Source organism: Eumetopias jubatus, unplaced genomic scaffold (assembly GCF_037043125.1).
Source record: "Eumetopias jubatus isolate StellerSeaLion01/CBP00866 unplaced genomic scaffold, mEumJub1_p1.0 scaffold_12, whole genome shotgun sequence".
Classification (NCBI taxonomy): Eukaryota; Metazoa; Chordata; class Mammalia; order Carnivora; family Otariidae; genus Eumetopias; species Eumetopias jubatus.
The window spans coordinates 67,449,446-67,476,689 of NW_028274818.1; the positions used below are offsets into that span (position 1 = coordinate 67,449,446).

Sequence of the window (27,244 nt, forward strand, 5' to 3'; positions counted from 1 at the left end):
ATTGTACCTGATTTCCTACTGTTCCAATTCAGATCTTAAAATGAAAAGTTAACACTGTCATTAAAAGCACTTCTGTTTGCTTGAAGTCTAGCATTCTGGAAGCACAGCATTCTGGAAAGTTTGACAGTGAAGAGCTACTGTCATCAAAACTCTCAGTGGTGGCCACGCGGCCTCAGCGAGGCGGCAGATGGGGGGTTGGGGGGGTGGGGGGTGCCCAAGCAAAGGAGACAGAGAACCAATGGAGCCAACAGAACCATCTCGTCAGCACTGACATTAAAAAGGAGAACAATGAACTTGGTGTACTACCCAGCTGTTTAGCTTCCATTAAAATTCCCTTTGCTTGACTTCCTAACTAGGAGACTTGCAGTGAGGAGGGGCAGAGGTGAAGTGGGGAGAGACTCAGCTGGAGGGGGCTTTTTAAAGAGCATGGCTGTTAACTCCCAAACTGTACAAGGTTTGAAATGTTCCCTTCCCTGCACATTTTACACATATACACACACACAGACACACATAGACAGACACACGTATTCATGTATAAACACCGTGTGGATGTGGAGATCTGTGTGGGTCTATATATATGACACATGGATGTGTGTGTACATGAACCGATGTTTCTGGATCAAGGATCAGAGCTCACGGTGCTCCCCCATGCTCTGATCCCCAGGGGGTGGCGGGGGGGCAGATGCACCCTTAGCGTGTGTATAGCGGGGACGAAACTTGGTGCTTATATAGAACGGCTTACAGAGCAGCCCCTCCTTCCAGAGATAGAGAGAGACAGAGAGACGGAGAGATGTTTGCTCCAGAACGCAAAGAGATTCTGGGGAGAGAGGAGGAGGTAGCTGGGTTTTCACAGTCCCTGGAGTGTTAAGCAAATGGCTATGAGTCTCATCAGCCTGAGAACTTGGACACATAGCTGTGAGAAGCTCCTAGTAGCGCAGACGTTCTCTTCCTTCCAAGGCATGTTTACCTTTCAATATCCATTAATGCGGATTGTCTGCAACGTTTGCTGAGAAAGCCCTGACTGCACACATGAGAAAGTGTTCGCAGAGTGGCATGCCCTGAGGCTCAGGGCTGACTCTTTGGAGACGCCTGCTTGTGTTTCCAAAAGTAAAAATCTGCGCAGCCCCATGAGGAACGACATATGAAGGGGGGAGGCAGGAGGGGAGCTGGGCAGTGGGAGAGGGGGGAGGGAGAGAGAGACAGAAAATGTTATCTTGGGGAAGAAAGTTGTTCATATCTGAACTGAAGCTGTATTTTGCTAATTAGAGCAATGGACCGGATTGAGGTGAAACGTCTCTGGAAGTTCTGTGTCTGTCCCTCCCTGCCAACCTTCAGTCCCCTGTCCCCAACACCTGCTTTCAACCTGCTTCCTGCCAGAGCCTTTCCAGAGATTGCGCTGTGGGATGGTTGGGGAGCAGAGACAGGGAAAGGCCAGAGAAGAAGAGTGAGAGAAGGACAGAGATACTGCGTTCCGGTTACACCTGCGGGCCGTCTGAGCATCCTGCGTTCCAGTTACACGTGCGGGCCGTCTGAGCATCCTGCGTTCCAGTTACACGTGCGGGCCGTCTGAGCATCCTGCGTTCCAGTTACACGTGCGGGCCGTCTGAGCATCCTGCGTTCCAGTTACACGTGCGGGCCGTCTGAGCATCCTGCGTTCCAGTTACACGTGCGGGCCGTCTCAGCATCTTGCGTTTGGGTTACAACTGCGGGCCGTCTCAGCATCCTGCGTTCCGGTTATACCTGCGGGCCGTCTCAGCATCCTCCGTTCCGGTTACAATTGCGGGCCGTCTCAGCATCCTCCGTTCCGGTTACAATTGCGGGCCGTCTCAGCATCCTGCGTTCCGGTTACACCTGCGGGCCGTCTCAGCATCCTGCGTTCCGGTTATACCTGCGGGCCGTCTCAGCATCCTGCGTTCCGGTTACACCTGCGGGCCGTCTCAGCATCCTGCGTTCCGGTTACACCTGCGGGCCGTCTCAGCATCCTGCGTTCCGGTTACACCTGCGGGCCGTCTCAGCATCCTGCGTTCCGTCTCAGCATCCTGCGTTCCGGTTACACCTGCGGGCCGTCTCAGCATCCTGCATTCCGGTTTACAACTGAGGGTAGTCTAAGCATCCTGGTTGGACAAACGTCCACCAAGCTGTGAATCATTTGAAAGAAGGGAGCTCATCTACTGTCTTAGTGTCCTTCCTGGCCCACTGTGCACGGCGAGCACAGAGTAGGTCAGCGTGCTAGAGTCAGGAATCCCTTCGCAATTCGGAATTATGAATGCAAGATACTTCACACTCAAACCGTGCTCCTCAGGCAACATCAAAATCTGTTCTCCTCTGTCCTTACCTTCAAACTCTTCTGAAGAATTGGAATTGGGAAAGAACTGTCTGATTTTGAGCTTAGCCACAGCCTAAACTCAGGGTCTATTGTCACATCTGGGCTATTACATCTGCAAAATACAAAATTTATAAATATTTTAGTGTAAAATTTTTTTAAAAGATTTTATTTATTTATTTGTGGAGAGAGAGACACAGCGAGAGAGGGAACACAAGCAGGGGGAGTGGGAGAGGGACAAGCAGGCTTCCCACTGAGCAGGGAGCCTGACGTGAGGCTCTATCCCAGGACCCTGGGATCATGACCTGAGCTGAAGGCAGACACTTCACCGACGGAGCCACCCAGGCGCCCCTAGTGTAAAAAATTTAAGCCAAACCAACATGTTTTAGGAATCACAGAGTCTCAATGTCTGAAGTGACCTAGAGCCCATTGCAGTAATTATCTACAGGCCCTATTAGTCCACCATGGCCTTTCATGGTGTACAGATATTTGCGCAAGACCCAGTAACTCCCAGTTTTGAAAAGTCGTTTTTCCACCTATAAACACAAAAGTGATACACGCTCATTGCAAAAAACCTTGGAAAAATGACAAAATAAGAACAAAATGATGTGTTCCACGGGTCAAATCTGAATCAACTGAACATGAAAATAAATGACGGTGATAACAGACGATATGCCATGGAATAAAACAGGAACCCATGACTGATATAAACAGAGCAATGAATAAACGGGGGTGGGGGGAAGCCTCTTCCTCAGGGTAGAACATCATTTGGTCAATTTAGAAGGAACTGTGGAGTTAGAAAGTCACCATTTGGCAAATAATAGAGTCCTAATTGAGTCAAACATTCTCAGTGGTTGTTAAGACCAGTGGGTAAAACGCTGAGATACTGACCTGGTCTAAAAACCCTACAGGTGGTGGATGCCACTTCGGTCAAATGTAATGGGACAGATGGACATTTTGTGCCTCCGGGTATGTGCAGCAAGGAGGACACATCTCTTTGGTGGCATTCCTGCCACGCTGCCTCACCATGATCTAACCACGGGAAAACAGTGGACAAACCCAAATGGGTGGACATTTGACAAAGTAACCAGCTCTTGCTTTTCAAAAATGTCCAAGTTATGAAAGACAAAGACTGAGGAACAATTCTAAAATACAGAGGATTTAAGAGACTCAACAACTGAATGCTATGAGAAGTCCTGAATTAGAACTTGGACCAGAACTTTGTCTTTCTTTTTCTGCAGTAAAAGTTATTATTGGGCCAATAGGCTAGATATGCTAAGGTCCTGGGGGTTAGATAATCAATAAGCATGCTGAAGTATGTAGGGGTCAAGCGGCATCATGTCGGCAATTTACTTTCAGTGATTCAGAAAGTGGCATACGTACATACAAACAGGAAGACAGGACATGCCAATGTTAACAGCTGGGAAAGAGAGGTGAAGTACGTGGGAGAGCCTCTGTGCTATTCTTGCAGCTTTCTTCATGTCTGAAATCATTTTTGTAAAATGTGCAAAACAACAAAAGCAAAAAAAAAACCCCAAAACAAAAACAAACCAACACAACAACAACAAATACAGAATTAAACAGAAAAACAAAATAATCTAAAATCCTACTAACTAGGTGTAAGTATATTTTTTTCCTTTTCTCTCTTCCCTCTTTTTGAAAAAAGATTTATTTATTTGAGAGAGAGAGAGAGACAGAACAAGTGGGGGGAGGGGCAAAGGGAGAGGGAGAATCTCTAGCTGACTCCATGCCCAGAGTGGAGCCCGACGGGGGGCTCGATTGCATGACCCTGAGATCACGACCTGAGCAAAAATCACTAGTTGGATACTCAACTGACGGAGCCCCCCAGGCGCCCCTCTCTCTCTTTTTCTTTTTTCTTAAAAGATTTTATTTATTTATTTGAGAGAGAGGAGGAGAGATAGAGAGCACAAGAGGGAAGAGGGTCAGAGGGAGAAGCAGACTCCCCGCTGAGCAGGGAGCCCGATGTGGGACTTGATCGTGGGACTTGATCCCAGGACTCCAAGATCATGACCTGAGCCGAAGGCAGTCGCTTAACCAACTGAGCCACCCAGGCGCCCTCTCTTTCTCTTTAAATAAAAACATTATGCTGTACGTGCTGTTGGTAGCCTGTTTCTCCTCTTAGCAATATGCTGTGAACATGTTTCCTAACTTCCTTAACTCTTAAACGTAAGAAATTTGCTCCACATTTCTCTCTCCCACAGTAGGCTGCTGGGTGATAGTCTTAAACACTTACAGGATTGATTTGATAAAGAAGTATGAATTTCTCTTAATTATACTCTGATTACATAGAACACTTTTTTTTACACGTTGTTAATTACTCTAAGTCTCTGAAATTCTGTTCTGCAGAACGTTCCTTCAATTTCTTTTTTTAGAATGATACATCACTATCTGCCATTCTATTGTCACTCTCTATCTTAGTACCCTCTGGGAGGCTGATACAATGTCCGTCTGGTTCATACAGTGTCCTGAGTCTCTAGAATGACTCTTGGCAAATCGGCAGGTGCCCTAGAAATAGTTTTTGAATGAGCAATGACTGAAGGACCTGGAAGACATTATGGTGTCATCTTCCAAAGTTTACAACTATCGAAATCATACAACTAGGCAAACTTCATCTTCTAGCTCTCTTCAGTGATGAAGTAAATGTGAAAAAGAAATTATCAAATCCTTTTTAAACTGCCAAAAGCCACAGGGGTCTGAGAACAGAATGAATGATGCTAATGAAGTTTTTAGAACTTTAAGTCAGGGCAGTTGCATTTTGGTTTAGTTTCCTTGTGGACACTCACGACATAAAAATAGCACGAAGCCGACGCGGCCCTTACTTGAGCACACATGCGAAGGCCAGCACCGGCTGCAGCCAGGAAAGCAACAGAAAGGCAAAGCTGGAGAGAAAACTCCAGAACACAACCGGTTACAACTTTACTAACTTAAAACGTTGCTGGGGCGCCTGGGGGGCTCAGTCAGTTGAGCATCAGTCTCTTGGTTTCGGCTCAGGTCATGATCTCGAGGTCGTGAGATGGAGCCCTGCTTGAGACTCTCTCTCCTCCCTCCCCCTCCAGCTGTGCCCCTCCCCCTCTCGTGCATGCTCACTCTGAAATAAATAAAATCTTAAAAAAATAAAACATTGTTAATTCTTCACTCAAAGTTACAGCAATTGACTTGCAACCACTTCCACTGCCAACAAGAAGGCTGAGCCTCTGGAAGTTTCCGCCTGAGTGAGCAAGTCTGGGAGAGGCAGCCCGAGAAAGAGCAAGTACGAACTATAGGCCGTGAAATAAATCGCCACTGGAAGGAGGGATGTGAGCTATTACATTCTGCTGTTTGGAATCATGGAGCATATTAAAAACTATGGTTTAGATCCATAGGCCGGATGGATGTGTGGCTGTGGCGGGTTCATCTGTGGAGCAGGAGGGCTTGAAAAGCAGAGGACGGAAGTGATGAAGGCCATGGAGAGTAAAGACCAGAGAGGCTTTTTTCCCTAAAAAATCAGGGTATTTCCTAGTGCAGTTTTAAAGATCCTGGAGAAAAGAGAACCTGCACAAGAAAGCCTAACATTCCCTGAGCGGTCAGTGCATTACTTTCTCATTGCTTAAACATGGCCATTCAGTCTCACCTCACTGGTCTGCTCACTAATCTGATCCCTTACAAATCACGTAAAGCTCTTACGACTCGATGATTGTGCACAGCCTCGGCATAAATGACGCTGCAAGGTGACAGTTCTGCAGGAAGACCCACTGTGCGGCCCTGGGGAGGGCCTTCATGATGAGCTCCTCTGCCTTGGCAGCCTGGCCGCGGCCCAGGGAAATAATGGTCACGTGACTCGTTCCTCCTTTTAACTCCTGTGCCAATTTCAGGACAGTGTTGGTGAGGTCAGTCCCTGCACAGAAACGTGGAAACGTTCACACAATTATAACCTCATTTCATTCCCTCCAGAAAACATATTGCTTGCTTGCTTGATTGATTGAGTGTAGGCTCCACATCCAGCGTGGAGCCCAGGGTGGGGCTTGAACCCACAACCCTGAGATCAAGACCTGAGCTGAGATCAAGATCAAGATCTGTTAACATGTTTAACACTTCTTTTCTTCTGTTCTATTGTTTAGAGCGTGGACGTGAGGGCTAGAGTCCTGGCAGCCATTCTGGGCTATGTCTTCAGGAGATGGACAGCAGCTACTAAGAGTGTGTCAGGTGAAGGACAGCCGCTTTACATAAAGGTTACAGAGGAGGAAGCATCCACGTGCATGCACTTTCAGAAAGTTTTTTTGCCCAATAGAATCAAAGTCTGAATATGGTGAATTCTGAAGACATATTTGATTTAGAGATGACAAAGAACAGAAGATAAGTGAAAATATTTTGCTTAGGGTCTGTGGGGCAAAGACAAGGGGAAAAAGCATTTGGAGTTTTGAGGTACACAACGGCTGGGTTGGCAGGGCCACCTTGTGTTGGTTTATGTATTATCTTTTCATGAGCCAATGGATTAAAACAGTTAAACAAATACAAGGGCCATCCCAACTTTCAGATCAGTAATATGTGTTTAGGAGATATTTTCTGCACAGAAAATTAGCATGGGTAAGTTTTTCCATGGTTATGAACCTGGAAATTTTTGTTCTTCTTTGTTCTTTTACATTTTTAGAAATATTCAGTCTTAAAATAGTTTAAATAGTCCCTTTTCCAAAATACTTAACTAAGAATAGGGAAATATTTTAAACATAAAAACACCCGACCCAGAACCTACTTGTCTACACCTTTCTCGGAGTATGGAGGTGGCATCTTACCATGGGAGTGAATAAGTATTATTGGAGTTCTGGCATCGGATTCCTTATATGACTCTCTCAAATTAATTCCAGTTCTGAGAACATATTCACTTCCCATTTTTTCAGTTATAAACCTTTTCACTGAATTCTTCAAATGTTCTGGTTGAAGAATTTTTATCTAAACAAGAAAGCACAGAAGAGAAAGTAACGTTAAAAACCCCCCAAGGGAATGGTCCCTATGGCAAATGGAACAAAGCAAGGAAGTGTTCATTATCCATGTGGGCAGAGTTTGATGGAGCTCCTCATGCTGGGCACGTGTAATGGAGAGAGTCCGCACGTGACAGAGAAGCCACCACCCTGGCTTGTGGTCCCTCCTTGGAGCCAGGGCCACCCTGTGCCTCCGTCCCTCTCACACTCCAACAGAGATCTTGCCTTGGATGTAAAAATCCCAGTTATGGCCCCTGATGCTGCAAAGAGAAATTCCCCGTGGGCTTCTTCCTGCTCTGCTGGACGTGTCTGGAGCAGGATGAAAATCAGGATGGCACACCTTAACTCCTCCAGGAGTTACACGAAGATAAACAGCACTGCAAATGGAGTGCGGATCCAGAAAGAACCCTAGGGCTGAACGAGTTTGGAAACCGTGTACATGTGGTAAGTAGAGGCTCAGGGTCCACTGGAAGAAATCACTGCAAATCTTGGAGGAAAGACCTGTTCCATGAAAACTGTTTCATACAAACTACTTACATGCTGTTTATAAAATGACCATGAATTTTGTCCTCAGCCTCAGAGGCCCCATCATTTAAGGCAAAGCTGAAATTGTGTGTGGATCTGTGTGGATGCCCTAGGTTGAACCATGGGAAACTACCATTTTTAAGGGTCGAAAACTGCCAAGTATTGGCAATTTCACTGTTTAACATAATACATGTGATCATTATGTCAAATTCTGCTCTTTTCTCTTACACCTTGGAAAAATGAATCTTGATTTTCTTTGACTTAAATGACTTAGATGAAAATTGGCAGCACACAAAGCATCTGGGGTCTAAGAGCAGAGCTCGCCCAGTGCGTCCACTTCATAAAAGCGCTAGAATCCGCAGAAGGCAATGGATGGTCAGGTGTGGTCACGGTGCCCTGAGAGTCTGTGCTCCCAGACGTGGGCGTGACTGGCTGTCACCGTCATGCGGCTCCTCCCTCACTTTATTGACCAATGGAGCGCAGCGGTAAGTTTTAACACTGGAGCTGGGGGGGGGGCGGGGAGAGAAAGCAGGACCAGAAGGAATGGGGTTGTGCTGAGCTCGGTTCAGCCAGGTGCTTTCTAAGCAGCTACAGATAGTTCTGGAAATTGTCCTCACGTGCCCTTCCCTCTCCCATCTTCCCGCGGAGCTGTAGCGATGGGGAACGGTGCATGGACTAGACCGAGTCCTTGCCCTCACAGAGCTCTGTGCTTTCATCCTGCCCCGGGTGGAGCCTTTCGAACACATTCTAACTGAATCTCTCTTGTGGCAATCTCAGTGTCCAACTCTTATGGGCCAGACCCAGTTTCAAATATTCTAACTCAATATCTTTGTCATGTGCACTTGACCTTTTATCAGACCATGTCTTCTGACAGTGGGGTTTGGAAAACAGGATCGCTCCACTCATGAAATGTCTAGCTGACAAACTAGAATCACCTGGAGCTTATTGGGGAAGGTAAGACAGCACAGGCTTTAAAAAGTTAATTTTGCTGTTAGGGTAACACACACTGGCTACGTAAAATTCAAATAATACAAAGAACTAGAAATTGGAAAATGGAGGTTCTGTTTTCTGGAAAACCACTCTTATTTCTTGCGCACATACGAGCGTCACCCCGTCTACCCTCCCGTTTTCCCTGGCTGGACCTGTGCTACACAGACTGTGACGTGTTTATAGGGTTTGTCAGTTAAGACAGCTGAAACGTATGCTCCTGTCATGACGAGGCCAATAAACCGCAGGGAGAGAGAGGGTCGCAGGCTGTTTACACTGCCAGGTGGGCAACATGAATTAGAGAAACGGGCTGGACAGAATGAAAACAATTCTCCCCGGAAGAAAAACAGAGCTGGAACTATGGTGCTTGCTGGCGGCTAACGGTCGCTGTCGCTGTGAGGAAGTGATCACCAGCGGTGACGGACGACCAACTGTGGCTCACGACCGTGGCTCGCGACCATGGCGCAGCGGTCTTTGGGGCCGGCGCTGCTCAGCTCCAGCTCTTCCTGCTGCCTGCAGACCCAGCATTGCCTGATCTTTTACTTTTTCAATAAAAACATGGATTTTTTGGTGAAATCTCTCAATTTGCAAATTTTGGCTCAAAGAAAAGAACAACACAAACCAAACGTGGACACCCTTGTCTGCAGTGGTGTTATTCACGACAGCCCAGGGGAAGGAAGAACCCGTGTGCACGGACAGGTGGATAGAGGAAGAAAATGTCCTCAGCCTTGAGCAGGAAGAGGACTCTGACACCTGCTGCCACACAGATGAGCTCCGAACACCCTATGCCAGCCACGAAAAGATAAATGTTGCATGAGTCCACTGCCATGAGGTCCCTGGGATCAGCGACTGGAGACAGAAAGTAGGACAGTATCTGCCAGCGTCTAGTGGGAGGAAGGAACGGGGAGTTATCGGTTCGCAGGTGCGGAGCTTCTGTTTGGGAGGATAAGAAAGTTCTGGAAATAGAGGTGGTGGTTGCACAACACTGTGAATATACTTCATGCCACTGAATCTCTCACTTAGAATTCAAAGGGTTTATTAGGATCAAATGAAATTATATTTTGCCACAGTAAAACAAATAGAAGACAACTCACTTCAAGATAGAAGTGTACACAGAGTTTTTAAGTTGTGTGTGATATCTTCCTTCTCTTTACTTGAAGACTCTGAAGTCTCGTAAGACAGATCTCCAGAGGTTCAAACCCATTTGGTGACAAATTACACTTAAATCATTGCAGAAACAAAACAAAGTGAAATGTCTGTAAGCCAGATGCAATTTTGGGGGGCAACCTCTCTCTGGAGTGAATTTTAAAGTGTTACAAAAATAAAATTTAAGGCAGAAATCGAAGGGTGACCGGCTGTCCGGGCTGGCATCTGCATGAAGTCAGGGCCGATAGGGGAGAGAGAGGAGGGGCTTCTCCATCCCTAAGCTACATGGCAGATGCGGAAACAAAAAGAAGCTTTGCAGGTCATGAGGATGAACCGAGGACCAGGACGGTCTCCCTGGGAAAAGTGGTGTTACTGCCGGGAACCAGGTTTTACAAACACTCTGGGTTTCAATCCTGGCTCTGTTAGCGCTCTTGTCTTGCCTTTTTTTTCTTTTCTTTTCTTTCTCTCTCTTTCTTTCTCCCCACCTCCTTCCTTCTATCTTTTCTTTCCTTTTTTCCCCTTTCTCCTTTCTTCTTTTCTTTTTTTCTTTCAGATTTATTTATTTATTTGAGAGAGAGAACAAGCAGGGAGGAGGGGCAGAGGGGAGGGAGCAGAGAGCCCAATGCGGGACTCGATCCCAGGACCCTGGGATCATGACCCGAGCTGAAGGCAGACACTTCACCGACTGAGCCCCCCAGGTGTCACAGCCATTAGGCAATTTCTAAGCCTTGGCCCCCTAATTCTGTGATGTGGGGGAAATAATCATAGCTCCCCGCCAAGATTATTATGAGGATTACATGAAACAATGTCTGCAAAATGCTTAGCACACCCTAAGCTTTAGCTGTTTTAAGAGGCTCATGACTGACACCCATTTGCATCCCCAACACTTCCCCCCACGATTGTGAAGCAGGAGGAGTCAGGTAAAATATCACCTTTATTAACAGTGGCAGGATGGACGTGCTTCCTGACATGGAGCCCTCACAGGCTGGGTCCGTGCCTAGACCGCTGATGGTGCGGAGAGCAGAGCGCAGTGTACAGTCTGCAGGAGGTGGACCCGAAGGGACGGGGTGAAGGTGCTGAACCACCACTCTCCATCCCTCACAGGCACCCATTTTCCAAGTCCTCCTCTCTGGGGGGGGTGCACGGGGGCAGAGGGGGCCAGGACTGCCACCCGATCGGAGTGTGAATGCGTCCCTCTAACATGAACAGTACTTGAAAAATCCATACATTTTGCTAAGAAAATTTTAAACTTGAATGATTTAACTTACAGATAAAGTGCTTAAAACACGTAGAATATCACTGTTTTCTCATAGCACATCTTACCAAAATAAGTCTCTGAAATGCACTGAGTTTCTCCCAGGGGAAATTCACAGGACTACGTACTTCCTCCTTTTCATCCAGAAGTTCAGCTAGATATAATACAGAGAAAGAAATGGACGTGAACTATCAAGTGCCTTGGATCACTAAGAAACACACAATGAAAATTCTCTTATAAAACTCTAAAGTTTGTTTTAAAAACATGTCTAACTTATTTTTTATTTTTTAAAAAATTTATTTACTTTAGAGAGAGAGAGAACATTGCACATGTGCGCAGGTTGGGAGTGGTGCAGGGTGCGGGGGGGTAGAGAGAATCCAAAGCAGCCTCCCCACTGAGCACCAGACGCGGGGCTTGATCCCACAACCCTGAGATCATGACCTGAGCCAAAATCAAGAGTCGGATGCTCAACTGACAGGAGAAGCAGGGGCAGGCCAACACTTTACAACCTGCTCCTGCATGTGTGAGGTTTTTCCAGTGAGTATAAACTAATAACTCTAGAGGTTAGAAAGTTCTCATCATAATCTACCTATGAAGATATTGCAAATGAGAATCAGGTGGAAATGCAACAAGACTCTCAAATTTTTGAAAATTGAATATTATACAGATCTGTGTTTTTAATACTGCCCCTCTGCAGTAGAGTCTGCAGCAGAGTCGTACGTGTGCATTTCCAACTACCCTGGTGTGCCTATCATTCCCTGCCTCGTACTATTTCCATGTATTTTCCCCGTGTCTAACTTTAAACACAACGTGGATTACAGAGATAGTTTTTTGGAATAGGGCTAAAATGGGTGTGTTGATCTTAAAAAAAAAAGTCCACGATACATGAAAATCTAGTTACAAATTGATAAATCTGATTTCCTCCCCCAAATAAAAAGATCTTCACTTTACAAAATAATGACCTAGAGAGAAAACTCTAGGGGAAGAGGAGAACTTCTTAGTCAGAACTGGAAATCAGGAAGCTATAAAAGAAAGTAGATGTAATTGGCCATACAGACATTTCTCCATTGCCTGGTAGAGACAGTATAAACAAATCCAAAAGTCACTGGCCGATTTTTAAAAATACTTGAATGAACAGGTTGGTATCTTTAACAAAACAAAAAGTTGATTATCTGTTACGCCAATAGGGTTCTTACAGAAGGCCACAAAAGAATGAATAATTCAGTAGAAAAATGAGCCAAGTACATGAACAGGTAAGTCCAAATGCTCTACAAACATCTGAAAAGGTACTTAAACATGGTGCTAGTCAGGAAATCCAAATTAAAGTACCTTAAAGTTTCCAGATCGGCAAGAGTTAAGAAAAGATCAATACTCCTCTTGGAAAAGGAGAAGTCATGTATTGCTGCTGGAAATGTAAATTATCCCGGACTTTTAAGACGAGCAACCTGGCAGCAACAGTTCACATAAAAATCGTATGCTTTTGACCCAGCAGTTCCGTTTCTGGCTGCCCATCCCAGAGACAAGAGCAGAGGAAATGGGTGTAAGGATGTGTCTGTTACTGCAAAACATGATCCTCTGTTTGGGCAGAAGCTCGCAGCAGAGCTACATTACTGCTGGGATACTGAGCTACGTCAGTAAGTTGACCATCCCCACGCACATCGGTTAGGTTAAATAAAACATCAAATGCTCTCTTACTTTCCTTCGGTGATCTCTCACTCTCCTCCACTGAGGCATTTTCTGGAGAGAAAGGGACGCTCATCAGGCAATAGGAAGCCTGGCTGGTTTTGAAAGCTTCCCACTGGGGCACGTTGGACAGCAGGGATTTGCACAGGAGAGAGAAGGGCTCGAGCTCACTGCTGACATACTGGCATTGTCTCCACTGGGATTCCGACACCCATTGCAGATGCCCACCTCTGCACGTCTCATACATGCCTACCGGAAGAGGGAGAGGGACAATACCCTTTACCTTTGAGTTACTCATTAAAGGCAGACGTTAAATATTGTTGAGGAAAAGCCGTTTTACATAAAACTAATTACATAAACAGCAAGTTTTTCATAGTGGTAAAAACACCTTTGCCTTCTGAACTATTTGTACGTGTTCATCCATGTTAAGTACCTTCCTGTTGTTGTGAAACGGATCTCCAGACCTTTCCCTGCAAATCTGAAACTCTGCCCCCATGAAACAGCCCTCCCCCGCCCCTGGGCAGGACCATCGTACTTTCGTCTCTCCGATTCCAGTGACTTCGGATGCCTCAGATAAGTGGAATCACACACATGGTCGTTGTCTCTTGGTGACTGACTTCTTTCCCTCGGTGTTGTGTCCTCAAGCTTCATCCGTGCTGTAGCAGGTGCCAGGGTCTCCTGCTTCTAAAGGCTGAATGATACTCCCTTGGAACTACACACCACGTTCCGTGTGTCCCCTGATGGACGCATGGCTTCCACCTACTGGCTACGTGAACAGTGCTGCTGGGGATGCAGCATGCAGATAGCGGTCTGAGACCCTGCTTTCAGTTCTTCTGGCCATGTAACCAGTGCGGCATTCTTAGCTCACATGCAAGTTTTAGCTTTAATTTTTTGAGGAGCCTCCACACTGTTTTCTGTGAGAGCTGTACCAGTTCATAGTCCCACCAACAGCGCACGAGGGCTCCGATGCCCGCATACCCTCGCCAGGCACTTTTTAAAATTTTCTGGTTTGTTGTTGTTTTGCTTTTTACAGTAGCCATCCTACTGGGTATGGTCTTGTGATTTGCATTTCCTGATGATTAAGGATATTGACCATCTGTTCATGTGCTTCATCTTTAGAGAAATGTCTTGGCCCATTTTAAAATCGGGTTATTGGATTCTTGTCGAGTGGTCGAAGTTTTTTATATATTCTATACATTATCTCCTTACCAGATATAGGATTTGAAATTGTTTCTCCCATTCAGTAGGTTGCCTTTTTATTCTGTTGATGGTGAGTTTTTAAGTTTGATGTCATTCCATTTGTCTATTTTTGCTTTTGTTGCCTGGGCATTGGTGTCATATCCAAGAGATCATTGCCAAGTCTGGTGTTATAAAATTTTCCCTTATGATTTTTTTTTAAGATTTTATTTATTTGACAGAGAGAGACACAGTGAGAAAGGGAACACAAGCAGGGGGAGTGGGAGAGGGAGCAGGGAGCCTGATGCAGGGCTCGATCCCAGGGCCCTGGGATCATGACCTGAGCCGAAGGCAACACTTAACTGAGCCACCCAGGCGCCCCCCGCCCTTATGCTTTCTTGTAAGAGTTTTATAGTTTTAGGTCTTATGTTTAGATCTTGAATCCATTTTGAGTTTATTTTTGTATTTGGTATAAGATAAGGGTCCAATTTTGTTCTTTTGCACGTAGATACCCAGTTTCCCCAGCACCATTTGTTAAAGACACTGTCCTTTCCCCATTGAGTGCTCTTTCCACCCTCACTGAAGATCATTTGACCATATATGTCTTAATTTTGGGGCTCTCTGTTCCATTCCATTGATTTATTTATCTGTCTTTATGCCAGTGCCAGGCTGTTTTCTTTATTGCTGCTTCATAATATAGCTTGAAACCAAGATGTATGATGACTCCAACATTGTTCTTTTTCAACATTGTTTTGGCTATTTGGAGTCCCTTGAGATTCCATATGAATCTCAGGAAGAATTTTTCTATTCCTGCAAAAAGTTCTATTGGGATTTTGTTAGGAATTGCATTGAATCTGTAGATTGCTTTGGGTTAGTATGGACATCTTGACAATATTAAGTCTGCCAATCCATGAACATGGTAAATGTATTCCATTCATTTGTGTTGTCTTCAATTTCTTTCAGCAGTGTTTTGTAGTTTTCAGTATATGCGTCTTTCACCTCCTTGGTTAGGCTTACTCCTAAGTGTTTTATTCCTTTTACTGCCATTACAAATGGGATTGTTTTCTTAATTTCCTTTTCATATTATTTGTTGTTAATGTGTAGAAATGCATTCTATATGTTGTTAATGTATAGAAATGCATAATATAGAAATGCATCTGATGATGTATGTTGGTTTTGTATCTTGCAACTTTGCTATATTGGTTTACTAGCTCTAACAGTGTTTTCATGGACTCTTTAGAGTTTTCAACATGTGAGATCATGTCATCTGTGAACATAGATAGTTTTACTTCTTCCTTTCCAATTTGGATGCCTTTTCTTTCTTTCTCTAGTGCATTGGCTAGAACTTCCACGCTAAAAACAAGTGGTGAGAGCCTTGCCTTGCTCGAGATCTTAGAGAAAAACTCAAGAGCTTCACCACTGAGTAGGATGTTAGCTGTGGGTTTTTCACAAATGACTTTTATTGTGTGGAGGTAGTTTCCTTCTATTCCCAGTTTGTTGAGTGTTCTTAATTACTAAAGAGTTGAATCTTATCAAATGCTTTTTCTGCATCATTAAGATGGTCATGTGCTTTTGTCCTCATTCTGTTAATGTGCTTATTACATTGACTGATTTTCTTATACTGAAACAGCTTTGCATTCCAGGAATAAATTGCATTTGGTCATGGTGTATAATCCTTTTACTATGCTACTGAATTTGGTTTGCTGTATTTTGTGGAGAATTTTGACATCTATAGTCATCAGAAATATCAGCCTGTAGTTTTCTTTTCTTGTAGAATCTTTGGCTTTGGTATCAGGGAAATGCTGAACAAGCTTAGAAGTATTCCCTCCTCATCATTTTTTTTTTTCAAGAGTTTCAGGAAAATTTGTGTTTATTCTTTTTTTAAATGTTTGGTAGAGTTTTCCAGTGCAGCCATCTGGCCCAGCACTGTCATCCAGTGCAGAAAAGAAATTTCTTTTCTCTGTTGGGAGATTTTTGCTTACTGAATCAATCTCCTTACAAGTTATAAGTCTGTTCAAATTTTCTATTTCTCCATGATTCAGTCTTGGTAGATTATACATTTCCACTTCTTCTAGGTTGTCCAATTTGTTGGCATATAATGTTTTGTAGTGTCTCCTATGATCTTTTTTATTTTTGTGGCATCAGTTTTAATGTTGCTGCTTTCATCTCTGATTTTAGTTATTTGAGGCTTCTTTTATTTTCTTGTTAATCTAGCTAATAGTTTGTCAGTTTTGTTAATATTTTCAGAAAGCCAGCTATTAGTTTTGTTGATTTTTCTATTTTTTTAATGCTCTATTTTATTTGTTTGTGCTCCACTCTTTATTGTTTCCTTCCTTCTGCCAGCTTTGTGGTTGGTTAGCTCTTTTTTTTGCTAGTTCTTTGAGGTGTCGGGTTAGGTTATTTATTTGAGACCTGCTTTTTTAATGTATGCATTTATAAACTTCTCTCTTAGTACTGTTTTTGCTGTATCCCGTAAGTTTTGTTATATTGCATTTTCATTTTTATTTGTTTCAAGATATTTTCTAATTTCCCTTGTAATTTCTTTGACCCACTGGTTACTTAAAAGTATGTTGTTTAATATCCAGATATTTTTAGATTTCTCATGTGATACTGATTTCTAGTTTCATTCTATTGTGGTCAGAAAAGCTACTTTATATGTCAATCATTGTGCTTACTGTTTAGCATAAGAAAAAATTGGAAACCCAACTCTCTAACTTGAGAGAGTGGTTACATAAGTTTTGGTCCATTCAAATATTGGAATGTTGTGCAGACATTAAAAAGTCTTTATATTTATTGATGTAGGAAGCTACCTTTGACATGTTATTAATTTGGAAAAAAAAAGTCTGTACAGCAAAGTCACCTCAAAGAATACACACGAATATTCCTATATGAATATGAATATATGTATAGAATGTATATATGGAGGCAAACTAGTGGAAGGACAACCCACAGAAATATTAATAGTGATTATTTCCAGATTGTGGAATTACAGGAGATTTATTTATTTCTTTTTGCTTATCTGTAGGTTGGAATGGTGTGTTTAATAAACATGTACTGCTTGTATAACTAGAAAAATGGAAGTTATTACATTTTTGTTGTTGTTGTTTCTTAAAATATACTGAGGATGTTTTTAGGCTTCCAAGTGCAGCGGACACCTTGTGGGCCGGCTTTTCTGCTGTGTGACCTTGTCTCCTGGTCACAGGTGGGTTGTTCAGGAGTAGAGTCCTGATGGCACTCAGACCCACCCTCCTGGAGACCTGGTATCTGACCGTGAGGCCCAGGGCCTGAGAACTGCCAGATGTTGGGTGAACAGTGGTCGCTGGTTCGTCTCACGTTGGTGCTCGGTTATTCACATTTTCCTTGCTGTTTTCTGAGATACCCCAGAATCCTTCTAGACATTTTAATTTTTATTTAGGTTTAAGATATTGAGTCATTGTTGTCCGTTTTTGGCAAGCCAAAGAATCTTGATAAACTCACAAGAGCATTTATTAACTCAACATTCGTTTACCAAACATCTACTTTATACCAGGCTTTGGTACAAGTAGAAACAAACAACAAAACAAAACTCTCCAAATGTCTGGTATCCACCAGAGCAATTCTTTGATATTTCCATTCTGACTTAAATCTTTGCTAATAATCTCAGAACCACCACCTTTTCTCCCTCAGCGAGAATGTCAGACCACCTTTAGCTTTATATTTTTTGTGATTTAAAATTACAACACAGCACAACAATGTCAACGTACTTCTTGCCACTGAACTGGATGCTTACAAATGGTGAAGAAGGTAAAGTCTATGTTATGTGTATTTTACCACAATAAAAAAAAATGAATATACTTAAAACTGTATGACACAGGGGGATTTGAACAGATTCCACACGTGGTGATTTCTGCCTAATCATTTTGCACAAGCATGGTTTTTGTGGTTCAAATTTTCCAGGAATTTTCCTAAGACACTGCAGGTGACTAGAGTAATACAACCTTTCTTCATTTAGCAGCCCATCTCCCAAATAAAACCACCAAAAATCCGAAAGTAAAAAACTCTTATGGAAAGATTTCAGAATGAAGGAACTGCATTTAATATTCCAGTGGGTTTTATTTAAATTCATTTTTGTTTGTCTTCAGAATGTGTGTTAGATGATGAGGAAATCGTAGACATCTTAAGAAAAGCCAAAATGACTTCAAATGAAATTTCAAAGCACATCAAAGCAACAGAAAAAGCGGAAAGTCAAATCCAAGAGACGCACAAGAGCTATCTCCCCATTGCTACCCAAGGTGCCCTGCTCTACTTCCTCATGGCCAGGCTCGCCCAGGTCAACTGCATGTACCAGTTCTCCCTATACTGGTTTCGCCAAGCGTTCATTTAAGCAGTAGTCTCCGGAAGCAAAGAACAAGAAGAACCCAGCTCCAAAAGGGAGAAGATGTCTCTGAAGAAAATTCGTGATACTACAAACCTCTCAAAAGAACCGAAGTTAGAAAGCGAGGGAAATCTCTTCCAGAGAGTCCACATTTGAACAATGGAATCTGTTCAAATCCTCCTGTGCTGTACAGTTTTAAGTATATTTATTTTTTTTAATTGTGGTAAAATACACATAACATAGAATATACCTTCTTCACCATTTTTAAGCGTCAGTTCAGTGGCATGAAGTACGTTGACGTTGTTGTGCTGTGTTGTAATTTTAAGTCACAAAAAATATATGTGAATAACCAAGCACCAACGTGACATGAACCAGCGACCACTGTTAACCCAACATCTGGCAGTTCTCAGGCCCTGGGCCTCACGGTCAGATACCAGGTCTCCAGGAGGGTGGGTCTGAGTGCCATCAGGACTCTACTCCTGAACCACCCACCTGTGACCAGGAGACAAGGTCACACAGCAGAAAAGTCGGCCCACGAGGTAGGTGTCCACTGCACTTGGAAGCCTAAAAATATCACTCCAGGTGGTATTTAATCAATGTGTGTGCACGTGTGTGCTTGTGCACACACGCGCGTGTCCCTAAGGTCTAGCATTGGGCGTTCAGCTTTACAGATTAGGATTATAATAACCATAGCAAATGCCATTCACTCATTCATTTAGAAATTACTGAGTACCAATTATGTGCTCAACATATAAGGACACAGCAATGAATTAAACATCACACCTGACCTCAGCTGCTTTTAGTTTAACCCATATAGAAGCACTACTTGGAGCACCTTAAAAATCTCTCCATGTTTTTCAGGGAAACATGTTTTTAATGCTTTTAATGGAACCCAGAGCAGTACCTTTTACTTACTATTAAGTTTGACCTGGGGCATCACAACTTTAATATTTATCAACATGCCAGAATGTAGGAAGAGGTCCCATTCTTCATCTGGTAGGGACCCGATGTCATCACCATTAGTGTTATTTTGCATGATTGTGATGCAGAGCCGGAAGGAGAAGCAGAGTTTGTGTTGGTTAAATAGAGCGGAAGAGACCACCTAGGGGGGAAATGGAGAGTTAGACCAGACCGCCTAGATTAAATACATATGCAAAATTCACATGCAAGGCTGTCTCACCTTAAAAATACTTCTTGTCAACACATCGATTGAATTTTTAAGATGTCTCTGGAAGAGATTTCCCTCACTTTCTAACTTCGGTTCTTTTGAGAGGTTTGTAGTATCACGAATTTTCTTCAGAGACATCTTCTCCCTTTTGGAGCTGGGTTCTTCTTGTTCTTTGCTTCCAGAGACTACTGCCTGAATGAACGCTTGGCGAAACCAGTCTAGGGAGAACTGGTACATGCAGTTGACCTGGGTGAGCCCGGCCACAAGGAAGTAGAGCAGGGCACCTCGGGTAGCAATGGGGAGATAGCTCTTGCGCGTCTCTTGGATTTGACTTTCCGCTTTTTCTGTTGCTTTGATGCGCTTTGAAATTTCATTTGAAGTCATTTTGGCTTTTCTTAAGATGTCTACGATTTCCTCATCATCTAATACACATTCTGAAGACAAACAAAAAATGAATTTAAATAAAACCCACTGGAATATTTTTTTTGAATGAATAAAAAAGTTTTATTTATTTATTTATTTAAATTGTATTATGTTACTCACCATACAATACATCATTAGTTTTTGATGTGGTGATCCATGATCCATTGTTTTCATATAACACCCAGTGCTCCATGCAGTACGTGCCCTCCTTAATACCCATCACCGGGCTAACCTGTCCCCCCTCCCCCCTCCCCTCTAAAACCCTGTTTGTCTCTCAGAGTCCATAGTCTCTCATGGTTCATCTCTCCCTCCGATTCCCCCCCATTTTTCCCTTCCTTCTCCTAATGTCCTCTATGCTATTCCTTATGTTCCACAAATAAATGAAACCATATGATAATTGACTTTCTCTGCTTGACTTATTTCACTTAGCATAATCTCCTCCAGTCCCATCCATGTTGATGCAAAAGTTGGGTATTCATCCTTTCTGATGGCTGAGTAATATTCCATTGTATATATGGACCACATCTTCTTTATCCATTCATCTGTTGAAGGGCATCTCGGCTCTTTCCACAGTTTGGCTATTGTGAACATTGCTGCTATGAACATTGGGGTGCATATGGCCCTTCTTTTCACTACATCTGTGTCTTTGGGGTAAATACCCAGTAGTGCAATTGCTGGGTCATAGGGTAGCTCTATTTTTAAATTTTTGAGGAACCTCCACACTGTTTTCCAAAGTGGCTGTACCAACTTACATTCCCACCCACAGTGTAAGAGGGTTCCCCTTTCTCCACAACCTCTCCAACATTTGTTTTTACCCTATCCATTTTTGCCATTGTAACTGATGTAAGGTGGTATCTCAATGTGGTTTTGAGTTGAATTTCCCTGATGGCTGATGATGAACATTTTTTCATGTGTCTGTTAGCCATTTGTATGTCTTCTTCAGAGAAGTGTCTTTTCATATCTTCTGCCCACCTTTTGACTTCATTATTTGTTTTTTGGGTGTTGAGTTTGAGAAGTTCTTTATAGATTTTGGATACCAGCCCTTTATCTGTAGTGTCATGTGCAAATGTCTTCTCCCATTCTGTGGGTTGCCTCTCTGTTCTGTTGGCTGTTTCCTTTGCTGTGCAGAAGCTTTTTATCTTGATGAAGTCCCAAAAGTTCATTTTTGCTTTTGTTTCACTAGCTTTTGGAGCTGTATCTTGAAAGAAGTTGCTGTGGCCGATGTCAAAGAGGTTACTGCCTATGTTCTCCTCTAGCATTTTGATGGATTCCTGTCTCACATTGAGGTCTTTCATCCACTTTGAGTTTATCTTTGTGAATGGTGTTAGAGAATGGTCAAGTTTCATTCTTCTGCATATGGCTGTCCAATTTTCCCAGCACCATTTATTGAAGAGACTTTTTTCCACTGCATATTTTTTCCTGCTTTGTCAAAGATTATTTGACGATAGAGTTGAGGGTCCATATCTGGGTTCTCTATTCTGTTCCATTGGTCTATATGTCTGTTTTTGTGCCAGTACCATGCTGTCTTGGTGATCACAGCTTTGTAATATAGCTTGAAATCGGGCAACGTGATGCCTCCAGCTTTGTTTTTCTTTTTCAACATTTCCTTGGCGATTCAGGGTCTTTTCTGATTCCATACAAATTTTAGGATTGTTTGTTCCAGCACTTTGAAAAATGTCATTGGAATTTTGATCGGGATGGCATTGAAGGTATAGATTGCTCTGGGTAGCATAGACATTTTAACAATGTTTATTCTTCCGATCCATGAGCATGGAATATTTCTCCATCTTTTTGTGTCTTCTTCAATTTCTTTCATGAGTGTTCTGTAGTTCCTAGAGTATAGATCCTTTACCTCTTTGGTTAGGTTTATTCCGAGGTATCTTATGGTTTTTGGTGCTATTGTAAATGGAATCGTTTCTCTTAATTTCTCTTTCTACAGTTGTGTTGTTAGTGTATAAGAAAGCAACTGATTTCTGTGCATCGATTTTGTATCTTGCCACATTACTGAATTGCTGTATGAGTTCTAGTAATTTGGGGGTGGAGTCTTTTGGGTTTTCCACATAAAGTATCATGTCGTCTGTGAAAAGAAAGACTTTGACTTCTTCTTTGCCAATTTGAATACCTTTTATTTCTTTTTGTTGTCTGATTGCTGTTGCTAGGACTTCTAGTACTATGTTGAACAATAGTGGCGAGAGTGGGCATCCTTGACATGTTCCCGATCTTAAGGGAAAGGCTCTCAACTTTTCCCCATTGAGAATGCTATTGGCTGTGGGTTTTTCATAGATGGATTTTATGAACTTGAGGAATGTTCCCTCTATCCCTATACTCTGAAGAATTTTAATCAGGAAAGGATGTTGTATTTTGTCAAATGCTTTTTCTGCATCAATTGAGAGGACCTATATGGTTCTTCTCCCTCCTCTTATTAATGTGTTCTATCACATTGATTGATTTGCGAACGTTGAACCACCCTTGCATCCCGGGGATAAATCCCACTTGGTCATGGTGGATGATTCTTTTAGTGTATTGTTGGATCCTATTAGTTAGGATTTTGTTGAGGATTTTGGAATCCATATTCATCAGGAATATCGGTCTGAAATTCTCCTTTTTGATGTGGGGTTTGCCTGGTTTGGGGATTAAGGTAATGCTGGCCTCATAGAATGAGTTTGGAAGTTTTCCTTCTGTTTCTATTTTTTGAAACAGCTTCAGTAGAATAGGTATTATTTCTTCTTTGAATGTTTGGTAGAATTCCCCAGGGAATCCGTCAGGCTCTGGACTCTTGTTTTTTGGGAGGTTTTTGATCACTGCTTCAATCTCTTTACTGGTTATTGGTCTATTCAGGTTGTCAATTTCTTCCTGTTTTAGTCTTGGCAGCTTATAGGTTTCGAGGAAGGCCTCCATTTCATCCAGATTGCTCAGCTTATTGGCATATAGTTGTTGATGATAATTTCTAATAATTGTTTCTATTTCCTTGGTGTTAGTCATGATCTCTCCCCTTTCATTCAAAATTGTATTAATTTGGGTCCTTTCTCTTTTCTTTTGGATAAGTCTGGCCAGTGGTTTATCGATCTTATTAATTCTTTCAAAGAACCAACTTCTAGTTTCATTGATCTGATCTACTGTGTTTCTGGTTTCTAATTCATTGATTTCTGCTCTAATTTTAATTATTTCTCTTTTAATGCGTGGCTTAGGCATCATTTGTACTTTTTCTCTAGTTCTTTAAGGTGTAGAGTTAGTTGGTGAGTTTGGGACTTTTCTATTTTTTTGAGTGAGGCTTGGATGGCTATGTATTTCCCCCTTAGGAAAGCCTTTGCAGTATCCCATAGGTTTTGGACCGATGTGTTTTCGTTCTCATTGATTTCCATGAATTAAGTTCTTCTTTGATTTCCTGGTGGATCCAAACATTCTTGAGCAGAGTGGTCTTTAGCTTCTAAGCGTTTGAATTTCTGCCAAATTTTTTCTTGTGATTGAGTTCCAGTTTTAAAGCATTGTGGTCTGAGAATATGCAGGGAATAATCTCAATCTTTTGGTAGTGGTTGAGACCTGATTTGTGACCCAGTATGTGGTCTATTCTGGAGAAAGTTCCATGTGCACTCGAGAAGAATGAGTATTCTGTTGTTTTAGGGTGGAATGTTCTGTAAATATCTATGAGGTCCATCTGGTCCTATGTATCATTCAAAGCTCTTGTTTCCTTGTTGATTTTCTGCTTAGATAATCTGTCCATTGCTGAGAGTGGAGTATTGAGGTTCTTACAATTAACGTATTCTTATCAATATGACTCTTTATTTTGGTTAACAGTTGGCTTATGTAGATGGCTGCTCCCATGTTGGGGGCATAGATATTTGCAATTGTTAGATCTTGTTGGATAGACCCCTTAAGAATGTTATAGTGTCCTTCTGTGTCTCTAACTACAGTCTTTAGTTTAAAAGCTAATTTGTCTGATATAAGAATTGCTACCCCAACTTTCTTTTGAGGTCCGCTGGCAAGGAAGATGGATCTCCATCCCTTCACTTTCAGTCTGGATGTATCTTTAGGTTCAAAATGAGTCTCTTGTAGGCAGCATTTGGATGGGTCCTGTCTTTTTATCCAATCTGCAACCCTGTGCTGTTTTATGGGAGCATTTAGGCCATTCACGTTGAGAGTGATTATTGAAAGATACGAATTGTCATCATGTTGCCTGTGAACACGTTGTTTTTATAGATTGTCCCTGTAAATTTCTGTTGTATATCACTCTTGGGGGTCTTTCTCCTTTTATAGACCCCCCCTTAATATTTCTTGCAGGGCCGGCTTAGTGGTCACATATTCTTTCAGTTTCTGCCGGTCTTGGAAGCTCTGAATCTCTTCATCCATTCTAAATGACAGCCTTGCCGGATAAAGTATTCTTGGCTGCATGTTCTTCTCATTTAGTACCCTGAATATGTCTTGCCAGGCCTTTCTGGCTTGCCAGGTCACTGTGGATAGGTCTGACGTTATTCTGATGTTCCTCCCTCTGTACGTAAGGAATCTCTTCCCCCTAACTGCCCTTAAGATCGTTTCCTTGGTTCTAAGATTTGCAAGTTTTACTATTACATGCCGGGGTGTTGGCCTGTTTTCCTTGATCTTGGGAGGGGTCCTCTCTGCCTCTAGGACGTGAATGTTTGTTTCATTCCCCAGATTAGGGAAGTTCTCAGCTACGATTTGCTCAAATACATCTTCTAGTCCTCTCTCTCCACTCCCTCTGGGATTCCAATTATTCTGACATAAGAATGCTTCATGGTGTCACTTATTTCTCTGATTCTATTTTCATGGATTCTGAGTTGTTTTTCCCTGGCCTCTTCTATTCCCTTTTTATCTATTATATTGTCTTCCAGGTCACTTATTCATTCTTCTGCCTCAGTTACCCTGCTGTTAGATTATCTAGATTGGACTGGATCTCATTGATAGCATTTTTAAGTTCTTTTCTGCCCTTTCATTTCTGCCCTTAGGAGACTCTATGTTGCCATTAATTGATTTCTCCATTCTAGCTATTGTCTTCACAATTGCTAGCCTGAATTCCATCTCCGACATCTTGGTTATATCTGCATCCATTTGTAAATCTGCAGCATAAGTCATAATCTCTGAGTCTTTTCTATTTTGGGGGCTCCTCCTCCTAGTCATTCTGTTGATGGGTGGTTGAGGGAATGTATAGAGTCCAAATTATTGACCAGAACCCAAGCAAGATGCACCTGTTTTCTTGGGACCTTAGGGTTGCTGGCCTCTTGTTTTCCCAGCCTGTCTTCTGGGGGAGGGGCCTGCCATGCTGTTGCTCAGGCAACCCTGTTCGGGTGGAGTTGCCCTGCCCCCCTGTGGCGGGGGATGGGCTCAGTGGGGATCAGTTTTGGGGGTTTTTGTTCTCTGGTGGCTTTCCCTGTGGCTTTCTGGTCTCCTCTGCGAGTCAGAGCAGAAGAGACCGTTTCCAACACTCTGCCTCAGAGCAGAGAGACCACAGTCTGTTCTTCAGTGAGCTCTCCAGGCCACACCGTCTCCGTTTCTGTCCGTGCTACTATAAACTGCAGCGGCCTGGGTTGTGCGCTCCTCCGCAGCGCCCCCATTCCTGCCTCCAGGTCGGGGCACGTCTCTGCCCTTTGTGCTTCTAAAACCACCAGCCACTCCCAGTTCGCACATGCGACCCTGCTGCTCCGGGTTTCCCTCCTGGGGGCTGCCCTAAAGTCCTTTCCCTGCTACCGGTCTGCGAGTCTGTGTCCCGTCCCCAGCGCGGGAGGCTGTCGCTCACCGGCGGTGTAGGATCCCCACGGCCAGGCTCCCTCCTGCTGCCGTTTATCCTCCGAAATCTGCCCGTGGAGTCAGGGCTCCCTGCTTCGTACCTTGAAACAAACCACCTGTGATATTCTGTTTGTAGAGATCCAGATCTTCTAACATCTCAGGCTGATTTCGTGGGTGCTCAGAATGGTCTGGTAGATATCCAGCTCAATTCCGGGGACCAGTTGAAATAGGGTCCCCTACTCCTCCGCCATCTTTCCTCCCCCCCCCCCAAACCCACTGGAATATTAAATGCAGTTCCTTCATTCCGAAATCTTTCCATAAGAGTTTTTTACTTTCGGATTTTTGGTGGTTTTATTTGGGATGGACCGCTAAATAAAGACAGGTTGTATTTCTGAATAATTTGGTTAATAGCACACATGCCCCCATCTCTTCTTTATATTACTCCAGTAGATGGATGCTATTTTCATTATAAACACATGTTAAGTAGCCACTTGGTCATAAGGAATGACCCATCATCCGCATAGACAAGGAGACAAAATTTCCAGAAAATAGCATGTGCATTCTGATATTTTCTATTGTTTTCTATTTTACTAAACAAAAAGTTGGTAATGACCAACAGAATTGATTTCTCATTCCACGAACAGGTTGCAACTTACCTTTTGAAAAAAAGCACTGCTCTAGAAACAGAATAATTCTCTCCTTTTCAAATATTCAAGGCAGTTCTCCTATTTCCATTATAAACTCTACTATTTTATGAACATTCCCATTTTCCTCAAATGCTTTTGTTAATATTATGATTTACAGACTCCTCACTATCCTTGATGCTTACACCAGACACATGTTAGTTTGAAAAGAGCCCTCTTAAAGTGTGGTATTGATGTGGGAAACAAAGGCAGAAGGAGATGTAGATACCATCAAATGTCCTTCGGTTATAATCTGCAGCCCATTGCCAAGTATTTGAGGCAGGCGGAGTATAAGGTTCCTCCAGGAAGCTCCGACTGTCTTCACTGTCTACAAGTGACTGCCTTGCTAGAGGGAAAAACCACCTTGTTTTGACAATAGCAAGGCCTCCAGTGTCCTGAGGATCTTCTTTGGCATATGAAAGTTCTTTGGGAACTTTTCTTATTTTTACTTTCCACAACCACCAAGGTATATAACCAGTTGCTCCTCACAATCCCAAGACAGCAACTCTTTCTGCCTGCGGAGCCCATCCCCGTGCTTTAATAAAACCACCATTTTGTACCAAAGACATCTCAAGAATTCTTTCTTGGCCATCAGCTCTGGATCCCAACAAACCTCACCAAAAACATTTAGAAATTACACCCATATCAAGAACTAAACACAGCTTCCTATCATCATTGTAAGGAATTATGGGAATATTACATTCCATGACCTGGATACCATATTCTGATTGATTTTAGTGAAGCTTTCTAGTGATGTTGGGACCTTGGCTGTGGGCTATTTCTGAGTCCCCACCCACCACACCATT

General features: G+C 43.0%; 1 protein-coding gene across 2 annotated transcripts in view; it reads right to left on the reverse strand.

Annotated features, from left to right (window-relative positions):
* The window catches only part of DNAH14 (dynein axonemal heavy chain 14), a 329,828-nt gene that overhangs the window by 47,187 nt on the left and 255,397 nt on the right, over nucleotides 1-27,244 (reverse strand). The window contains exons 69-75 of one of the 2 annotated variants that reach the window (XM_028111778.2): nucleotides 19,606-20,027; nucleotides 19,341-19,527; nucleotides 12,908-13,144; nucleotides 11,281-11,366; nucleotides 7,114-7,270; nucleotides 6,008-6,218; nucleotides 2,336-2,438 (exon numbers count right to left, since the gene is read on the reverse strand). In XM_028111778.2, the coding sequence (XP_027967579.2) occupies nucleotides 2,336-2,438; nucleotides 6,008-6,218; nucleotides 7,114-7,270; nucleotides 11,281-11,366; nucleotides 12,908-13,144; nucleotides 19,341-19,527; nucleotides 19,606-20,027 (1,403 nt within the window). The remainder of the gene's footprint in view (nucleotides 1-2,335; nucleotides 2,439-6,007; nucleotides 6,219-7,113; nucleotides 7,271-11,280; nucleotides 11,367-12,907; nucleotides 13,145-19,340; nucleotides 19,528-19,605; nucleotides 20,028-27,244) is intronic. The other variant, XM_088017199.1, reaches the window with a different exon arrangement.